The sequence below is a fragment of the Orycteropus afer genome, unplaced genomic scaffold, assembly GCF_000298275.1.
Source record: "Orycteropus afer afer isolate SDZICR_OR568_19922 unplaced genomic scaffold, OryAfe1.0 scaffold00018, whole genome shotgun sequence".
Classification (NCBI taxonomy): Eukaryota; Metazoa; Chordata; class Mammalia; order Tubulidentata; family Orycteropodidae; genus Orycteropus; species Orycteropus afer.
This window is the reverse complement of record NW_006921605.1, coordinates 17,026,264-17,036,660: the sequence shown is the minus strand read 5'-3', so window position 1 is coordinate 17,036,660 and position 10,397 is coordinate 17,026,264. Positions and strand designations below refer to the sequence as shown.

General features: G+C 38.7%; 1 protein-coding gene across 1 annotated transcript in view; it reads left to right on the top strand.

The window, feature by feature from the left end:
• Positions 1-10,397, top strand: part of HELZ (helicase with zinc finger) — a 199,686-nt gene that overhangs the window by 130,874 nt on the left and 58,415 nt on the right. Inside the window, exons 22-24 of the mRNA XM_042783553.1 lie at positions 6,049-6,100; positions 6,937-7,127; positions 8,832-9,039. Coding sequence (XP_042639487.1) covers positions 6,049-6,100; positions 6,937-7,127; positions 8,832-9,039 — 451 coding nt within the window. The remainder of the gene's footprint in view (positions 1-6,048; positions 6,101-6,936; positions 7,128-8,831; positions 9,040-10,397) is intronic.

Genomic DNA, 10,397 nt, shown 5'->3' with positions numbered 1-10,397 from the left:
CTCGGAAACCCAAGGAGTGGTCGCTATGAGTCAGGTTTGACTCGATGGCACATAACAACAACAACAACAACAACAACAAAGGCTCATGTGATTAAATTAGGTCTAGCGAGATTGTCCAGAATAAGCTTCCCTATTAAGGTCCATAACCTTACTAAGGTCTGCATAGTCCCTTTCACATTGGACTAGAACATACAGGTTCTAGAGATTGGAGCTTGGACATTTTAGGTTAGCATTCTGGCTGCCACATTCTTTGACTAAATTGCTTTGTTTTCGCCTCCTGCTGGCAACTGCCCTGGTTGATGGCTTGTTTAGCCAGTTACTGTGATGCACCCTGAGGCTAAGAATCTCAATGATTTGGTGTCCCCTTGGAACTTGGGTGCCACCGGCTCTCCTTTCTTCTGTCAGCATGTCTGCCACTGGCTGCTGGTACTTCTCATCTCGTCACCTACTTCTGCTGCCTGTGATGGTTGTCATTCTCTCCTCTTTACTTCTTCTCCTTTCTTCTGCCAGCTTCTCTTATTCTTTTCCTACTTCTCAGAAGTTGGTTTTTGTATACGATGATTATTTCTGGCTATTATTTTTCTGACATTTTTAGAGTTAGATCTTAATGCCTTTGCTCATCCTCAACTAACCAACCAACCTCACACCTTCAATCTTCAATGCTGATCTGATATTTCAAATTGCTTAAAGATAAATAGATAAATTAATCTTCACCATGTTTTGCTTTGGCCAAGATGATATTTTCTTCCTGCATTAAATAGTATCCCCTCTTTATCTATTTGGCTGTAATTACAAATAACGAATTTGTGTGTTTAAGGGTAAGTGGTATAATGTGCTACTTTTCTCAGTTGGCTTAGTGTGTGTTGGATTTAGCAAATGGAAAGAGGAAAGGATTTATTTAAAGTCCAGAAGTGCAGAAGTCTTGAGGGGAAAGAACACCTGCTCTTTGAGGGAGAGTGAAAGGAAAGTTGAGAGCATATGTGCAAAGCCGTTTTCACAAATTGTCTTCATGTTTCTAAAGCTACTTTTCAAGAATGTTGTTGTTGTTCTATGCCGTCTAAAGCTACTTTTCAAGAATAGGAATGCAAAACATGATTTTCTCATAAAATTATCATGTTCTTACTGCATATAGGAATCTGTATATTTATGTTGTTGTTGTTGTTATCTGCCATCGAGTCGGACCCGACTCATAGCGACCCCTCCTTGGGTTTCCGAGGCAGTATCGCTACGGAAGTAGATTGCCCAACCTTCCTTCCAAGGAGTGGCTGGTGGGTTTGAACCCCCAGCCTTCTGATTAGCAGTCAAGTGCCTTAGGCAATATGATACTAAACCCTATATATTTTAAAGCTCTGGTGATGTAGTGCCTAAGGCATCTGATTGCTAACCAGAAGCCTGGTGGTTCAAACCCACCAGCCACTCCTCAGAAGGAAGATTGGGCAATCTACTTCCTTAGTGATACTGCCTCGGAAACCCAAGGAGGGAGCACGATGCGTAGGATCTCCATGGCAGTGAGTTTGGTTTTTGGAGTTTATATTTTAAACTCCTAAGTAAGGTCTAATGTGATAAGCAACATACAAATGTGAAAAATAAAAGGAATACTACTGATTGTTAAATGTTATTTCAATTGTTTTGGTTAGTTTTTTAAAAAGTGTTTTGTTATTTGGTCCATAGCACTAGCCGTTAATTTGTTCCATTCAGCTGCACGCACATACACGTCAGTACCTTAATGTGGTTGCACATAGCTGCCACCATCCTGTCCAGCCTCCTTCATCTCTGGTCTTATCATATATTCTGGCTTCATAAGTATTCTTATGTGAAAAAGAAATTCTTTTAATTATGATTTGGGTGGAAGTTTATAGAGTAACTCATTTTCCATACAGCAGTTAATACACATTTTGTTTCATGACATTGTCTTCAGTTCCTCACAATGTAACAGCTCTCTTCCCACTTCCTCTTCCCTATGTCTTTCTTTCTTATGCATTCCTGCCCTCTGAGCTACCTGCCTGTGCAAATACTGCACTCTGATCTCCAACAATTGATGGTTCTAAGGAGTGTACCTACCTGGTGTAAATATACTCACCTTGTTAATTCTTATGTGAATTCTTTAGGTAGGCCCACCAGTGTGTATTGATTTTAAACTTTGAGTACATTTAATCAGTATTACCTGTGTTTAGTACTTACTAAGTGCCTGACTCTGTACTAGGCACTTGACACTTGTCACACTTTATCTCAGTCTGTACAGCAGCCCTGCACGGTCAGTGCAAGTGTGCACAGTGTCGGGGTGAGGAAGCTGAGCCTCCAGGAGATGTGACTTGTCCAACGTTGTGCAGCCAGTGAATGGAAAAGCTGCCATGCAGACTCAGGTCTGCCCACCTCCAGAGTCAGTCCTTCTCCACTGTATTTCGTCCTCCAGGGAGAAATTTCTTCCCTTCTCGCTGGTAAAATACGGCTCAGGGAAATCTATAATAGCTGTGAAATTAAGGCAGATGTTATTTGTAAAGTAGAGAGCATCCATATACTGTTTTCTTCACATTACTGATATCATTAATTTCTACTCCAGTGTACATTTTAAAATGTTGTTATGTGCCATCGAGTCGGCCCCAACTCATAGCAACCCCTCCTTGGGTTTCCGAGGCACTCAAGTAAGATCTTACCATGATCTTAGCAGCAGTGAGGGAGAGCAGGAAAAAGAGAATTAAAAGCCAGGAACCCTGACAGAGAAACAGTCAGCCGCAGGGATGCAGGTGAGGAGAGGGAAATCAGGCATGCTCAATGGGCGAAAGGAGATAAAAAAAAGCCAGGAACCTGGAGAGAGGAACAGTCAGCCGCAGGGATCCAGGTGAGGAGAGGAACTCAGGCACACCCAAACCAGCAGGGTGGAGAGTGGGAGAAAGGGGATTAAAAGGCCTAGGAATCTGGACAGAGGAGGAGTCAGCCGCAGAGACCCAGGTGAGGGTGGTACGAGAGGTTTCCAACAGGGAGACAAACTTGTCTGTCGGTTTGTCCTACTGTGATGACGTGTTGATGTGAGTTTTGAGGCTGAGCCACTGGTGTTTCTAACCCAGTGGTATGCACATGGTGCACAGGTATCTGCCCAGCTTACAGACTGAGACAGACTAGGAAGAAGGAGGAGGCCGTCCACTTCTCAAATAATTGGCCAGGGAAAACCTTAGGAATCTAAAACCATTAGCTCACGCTAATATCTCCATTTCTGATCTAATACTGTATAATTGATTCTAGCCTTTCTAGTTTCCATATTTATAATTCCTTCACTGATAGTGAGAAAAAAGATATATTGAAAATATATCTCAATATATTTACCTACTTGACTGCTAATCAGAAGGCTGGCAGTTCAAACCCACCAGCCACTCCTCGGAAGGAAGGTTGGGCTATCTACTTCCGTAGTGATACTGCCTCGGAAACCCAAGGAGGGGTTCCTGTGAGTTGGATCTGACTTGACAGCAAATAACAGCAACAACAACATTTACTCAGTACTCCTATATAATTGATCTTCTGACCATATGGGTCATCTCCTTGGCATGGACCTTGCTGACTCTTACCACATGGCTACGTTACTGGTCTTGGTCTTGCCAGACATGCTAGTTGAGTGTCCATCCTGATAAGTACACTTGGTAGAAGCACCAAGTTGAGAGCTTGGCCCTAGACTTCTTGACATGCTAATTAAAGCCCTGGCTGACTTCTCAGTCTGGAAAATACACCCTCTGTCCTGGACTTGAAAGGCCATTGTGTGTGTGTGTGTGCGCGCGCGTGTGTGTATTTTTTTTTTTTTTTTATCAAACTGAGAAAACCAAACCAGTTGTTGACTCAACTCCCACTCATGACAACCCCATGTGTGTCAAAGTAGAAATATGCTTCATTTGGATTTTCAGTGCTGATTTTCCAGAAATAGATGGGCAGGTCTGTCCTGTGACTTAAGCTTCCAACCTTTTGGGTAGCAGCTTAGCACATTAAACATTTGTGCCACCCAGGGTCTAATTTTTACCCATTTTCCCATAATGTGCCTAAATAATTGACCTTTTATTTATCATGCTTGGGATACATGGAGCTTGGTGTCTTTCATCAGTAGTTTTATCATGGTTAAAGTATACATAACAGAACTCGGAATTACACCCATTTACAAGTGTACACAGTGACATGAATTGTGCTCACTGTGTTGTGCAGCCATCATCACTACCCATTGCCAGATGGTTTTCATCTCCAAACTCAGTGCTCTGTCAGCAGTAACTCCCCATTTCTCCTTCTCCCCAGCCCCTGGAAACCACTAGTAAATGTTTATCTCTATGCATTTCCTTGTTCTAGATAATTCCGTATAAGTGGTATTGTACAGTATTTATCCTTTTGTGCCTGATTGATTTCCCTCAGCATAATGTTTTCAGGAGTCATCCATGTCCTCGCATTTATCAGAACGCATTTCTCTTTATGGTTGAATACTGCTCCATTGTATAGATAGATGCTGCATTTCAGGTTGTTTCCACGTTTTGGCTTGTGTAAATACACGTATCTGTTTGAGTCCCTGCTTTCAAGTCTTTTGGGTATATACCTAGGAGTGAAATTGCTGGATCATATGGTAAATCTGTTTCACACAGTGGCTATACACCGTTTTACATTCCCAGTAACAATAGATGAGAATTCCATTTTCTTCACATCCTCACCACTTGTGTTAGATTGGGTTCTCTAGAGAAACACTAAAAACCAGCAAAGTATATATATATAGGAAGAGAGAGAGAGAGATTTATCTTAGGTAAATGGCTCACAAGCGTATAGAAGCCGACAAGTCCAAGCCGAAAAGTCCGTCTCTGGAGGAGATGGGACTTGCGGCCGCCTTGGCTTCCACAAGCACAGGGGAGCCAAGAGATTCAAGCTGGCATTCAGTATACTGGTTGTTGATTCCAACAAAAGATGAATCCGAGATCTCCAGGCCAAGCGGTGGGCCGCTCACTCAAGGAAGTCTGTAGTTCGCACACCAGGGTTCCAATTCCTTAAGGAATGCCGTTCTTCCAGATTGTCCTTGGATATCAACACCCCTAGGGAAACTCCCCTTGGGCAGACTGGCCACTCAGAACTCAGTCATCTGATCCCATCGTGGGAACAACCACACAGAACTGGGGTCCAGCCAAGTTGACACACAGCTCCAACTATCACACCACTGTTGGTTATTTTCCATTTTTCTGATAGTAACAAGTATCCTTTTGGGTATGAAGTGGTGTTTCATTGTAGTTTTGATTGGCATTTCTATAATGACTAAAGACATTGAGCAATGTCACCAGTTTTAATGGTGGACTCTTGGTAGGTGCCTTTGAGTTGATTCTGACTCCTAGCGATCCTGTGTGCAGCAGAACAAAACACTGCCAACTTCTGTGCCATCCTCAGCATTTGTTGCGGTGGTACACTAGTATCCCATTATATAAACCTGCCATTGTTTGTTTAATAAATTCTCCATTGATAGGCATTTAGATTGTTAACATTTATGACATGTATAAACAATGCTGTGATGAGCATCTGTGTCCAAATCCCTAATTATTAGATTAAATCCATGATCATTTCATCAAAGTATATGTACATTTTTGATGCTTTTAATGTGTATTACCAAATTTCTTTCTAGAAAATTTTTATAATCTCTTTAAGTGAATTATGACAGTGCCTCTTTTTCTGTTTGTTCACTAAATTTATACTTTTGAGATACCCTGAATCATAATCGAACTATCATAAGTCCCCAAACTATGTTTCTATATTGGATTATTGCTGTAAAGGTTCTCATCCTCAAGAATTAAAGACCTGATATTTTTTCCCCTTGAAAAACAACTTTTTTTTTTTTTGTCATTTAATTCTAGAATGCTTATAAAGGTTTTGTAAAAGAATAGAATTTAGATTTCAGAGTAGTCCAGTGGTTAATTACAGACTCACAGTCTCCAAATTTTCATTGTTGCTACATACATTAAATTTGCGTATGATTTAGAAAATGGTTATTTTTCCCTAATGTTAAACATGTTGGAGTCAGTGAATTTTCTTTTTTTTTTTCCTTCAAAGGGAAAAGTCCTCCATCATACCCAGAATGATCATTTCCAGAGTGATGGAATTGGTAAGTGGAAAAATTAGCCCTTACATGATGTAAGACGTATACCCCAAAATCACCAAAGAGAGGAGGTTGGGAAGTGAGTCACTAATATACAGATATCTTGTAACCTTAATTAACTCTTTTATTCAACACATCTTGTCTTGTGAATACTTTGATTTTTAGTTTCTGGGAAGGGTGATTTTATAGATCTTGCTATATATGCAGAAGTTTTGAGAAAAAACACTTAAGTCTTTTTTGCACCATAAGTTTCTAGGAAATATATCCTATAGATGTTTTATTGTACAAATTTCAAGATACAGTGTATTTTAAAGATTTCAAATGCTACAGAATCGTGCTTTTAGAATAATAAATGCTTAACCTTCATTTTGTTTTTGGCTGTATTGTAACTGCAAGTCAAAACTTTATTCTGAAGCATTGTATGTACTTTCCTAGTTTCAGAAAAATATTTAGTGAGTGTTATGTGTGTTCGTGGATTTCTCTCCTGGAGAAAAATTTCTAGCTCTTCAGAGGACATATTTTAGTCTTCATTATAAGAATACTTTGTATATCTCAAGTTAATGTTAGGGACTCTTTTTAAGAGAGTTATGTTTTTAATATACTTTATTCTTCCACCCTGATATTTCTTTGGTTATGAGATAATGGTATGGATGTTGTTGTATTGTTATGTGCTGTCGAGTCGGACCTGACTCATAGTGACCCCTCCTTGGGTTTCCGAGGCAGTATCACTATGGAAGTAGATTGCCCAGAGGAAATACATTGTTGTTGGGTAATGTAAATTATTTTTGTATAGATGGTTATGTACAGCTGTTGAGCGCATCTGTTTTCTATTTCTTTTTCAGTTCAGCCCAATCCTTCTGTACTTATTGGCAATCCCATTAGAGCATATACTCCTCCGCCCCCTCTTGGACCTCACCCAAATTTGGGGAAATCTCCAAGCCCCGTTCAAAGAATAGACCCTCACACTGGGACAAGTATTCTTTATGTACCTGCTGTCTATGGAGGGAACGTAGTTATGTCGGTGCCTTTACCCGTAAGTGATCGCTTGAGATACTTTCTGTTGAATAAGGGAGAATATGGTTTACTTAATCTTGAATGAGTGATCCTTCCACATAGTGTTCTTCCAGCCTCTTTTTTTTGTTGTTGTTTTTTGAACTGTTTAATGCCCATACACTTCTTTTAAAACAACTCTTATTTTTAACTTTCATGTTGTGAAATGACCAAGAAATGTGAATTGTTGCTTGTGATTTATTACTGCGGTATCGATGTCTTTGAAGAAATCTGTGACTTGGGTAATTTGATTCAGAAGCTTTTTCATTGTTTTAAAATGTCTGTAGTGGGGAAAACTGGGCTAAAAGTGAACACCACTGGAAAATTCATCTGTTGTTTCATAAAGTGATCTCTTTATTTTTACTGTTGCTTTTTATACTTATATAAATCAATATCTCTACCAAGAAATACAGGCCATTGTAGGAGACAGAGAGGCTTGGCTTAGGCTCGTTCCCTTGGATCTAAATTTGTCTGAGAAACACCACGCCTTATGAAATCTTACTGCTACTTAAAAAGACGATTGAATCCTTTCAAAGAGTAGATTTTAGGGGCTTCCATCTAGTAAATATAAACCTATTTTTTATTTCCTTTTAGATTTTATAATAAGTTGATGATGAAATAATTCCAAACTCAATGATTTAAGCCTAGAAAATATTTCTTTCATTTAGGGGAACTACTCTAATTTCAGGCAGTGATGCCATTGCCAAGGATCTCTGGCACCCCTGCTCACACCTTAGAATGGAAAAATGCCTAGCTGCAAACATGCCAGTCATATTGGTCATGACATTTCAGTCACTGTAGCCAATGAGAATAACTGTCAGGATGATATATGTAATTTATGCCCACTCCCTATAGACTTCAGAGTTTAGCTGAGTTACTCTTCCCAGACAGCCTGGCAACATTATACATCATCTGCTTTAAATAGTAAATCCCTTAGGACTTAGATTTCACTTAACTAGGTCAAAGAGGTTTTCATTATATAAAATTTCCAAGAGTCTGCCTTTAACAATTATAATAAAATAATAGGGACAGTAGCTCAGATGTCATCATAGTTTATGCACTTTGTAGTAATATGAAGAGATTATCTAGACACACATAAACAAGTTTTCTGTTTCTGTGGTTTAATGGAAAGTTGAATTGATAAAAACTTGAATAATGTGATTACCTGATTGAATTTTACCCACTCTAAATAAGCATTAAATCATTTGGTTGTTCCTATAAAGTTGGAATGCTTATTTTTTGAGTTGTGACTCCTTAGACTGAATTCTTTCTTAGAATTTTTTTCTGTTCTCTTATTTGGTCTGTTAAACTCTGCAGCTATGCAGTTACTTCTTAAAAATATATTTCCCGGTAGTCTGTACCTTATGAGGGAAAATAATTCGAGACTATAAAATGATTTAATGCCTCCAGGAGTAATTACCAGCCTTAAGTCTTCAATTCCATTCTAACATCACAAATTGTTAATTTTCCCTTACACACTAAAGTAAAGCCATTCAGGGAGCCGTTTAGGCCAATAAAGACATAGTAATTCTATCAATTGTAATTGTCCGGATCAACTTTGTAGTTACTTACTATGATAAAATTGACATCTGTGTTTATGTTTGCTTTTTCCTAACCAATTGTAATAGAATAGTTTGTCTTCCAAAATGTATTTAATGTAATTATATCATTTTTTGTAATCACTTAGGTACCATGGACAGGATACCAGGGTAGGTTTGCAGTTGATCCTCGAATTATTACACACCAGGCAGCAATGGCCTATAATATGAACTTACTGCAGACGCATGGACGGGGTTCTCCTATACCTTATGGTCTTGGACACCACCCACCTGTCAACATAGGGCAGCCACAAAATCAGCATCAGGAGAAGGATCAACATGAGCAAAATCGAAATGGTGAGTTGCTAATGATTGGTATCACTAATTTATTTTTAAAATATTAAATTTCAATATTCAGAATGTTTTAAGTAGCAGTCATTTAAAATTAAGACAGTAGATTCTCTCTGACTCAAAATATTTTCGTGGTATACTAAGTATTAATGCTACTATGAAGATAGGTGGGTTCAAGTAGTAACTTCATATACAAATCATAGCCTCTTACTCTCTAGAATTACATATAAGAAATTGCCCAATGCTTTTTTTAAAGTCAGGTTAATTGAGGTATAATTTACATACAGTAGAAAAGTTCTTTCAAGCCCTTTTGCAGGCATTCCATTCTTCTAACAAACAGCATAGTGCCTAAGGCACTTGACTGCTAACCAGAAGGCTGGTGGTTCAAACCCACCAGCGACTCCTCAGAAGCAAGGTTGGGCAGTCTACTTCCATAGTGATACGGCCATGGAAACCCAAAGTGGGGTCACTATGAGTCTGACTTGACAGTGCACAACAACTACAACAACAAACAGATGGCACATAGTAACTACAACAACAGACACCTCAGCCCTGGGCAACTACTACTCTGATTTCTGTCCCTATACTTTTGCATTTGGTCTAGAATGTCATGTAAGTGGATTCATATGATAGGTTGCTTTTGTGTCTGGCTTCTTCCTCTCAGCTTAATACTTTCCAGATTCGTGCCTGCTGTTGCATGTATCAGTTTGTTTTTACTGCTAAATGGTATTCCATTGTGTAGATTCATCACAGTGTCTTTATCCATCCATCAGTAAATGGGCGTGTTGTTTCTACATTTTGGCTCTTAAGATCTTGAAAAGTGGGTATTGAAATCTCCAAATATAACTGATACTTGTCTGTTTTTCTTTGATGTTCTATCAGTTTTGTTTCGTGAATTTTGAAGTTGCATTAGATGCATAATTATTTAGGACTGTTACGTCCTCTTGATTAATCAACCTATTGTTATTATGGAATGACCTTCTCTTTCCCTGATAATGTCCTTTACTCTGAGATCTACGTGGCTTGATATCAGCGTAACCACTTAAGCTTTCTTTTGACTAATCTTAGCATGATACATGTTTTTCTATCCTTTATTTTTAACATATTTGTGTCTTCATATTTAAAGTGCATTTCTTTTAGGCAGTACTTAGTTGGATGTTGATTTCTTTCATCCAGTATGACAATCTGTGCCTTCTAATTGGAGTGTTTAAGCCATTTACATTTAATCTGATTATTGATACAGTTAGGTTTGAATCTATCCTGTTGCTATTTGTATTCTATTTGTTCATCTGTTACCTGTCTCCCTTTTCCTTTCATTCTACAGCTCTCTTTTGGATTGAGTTTTTTTTTTTTTTTTTTTTTTT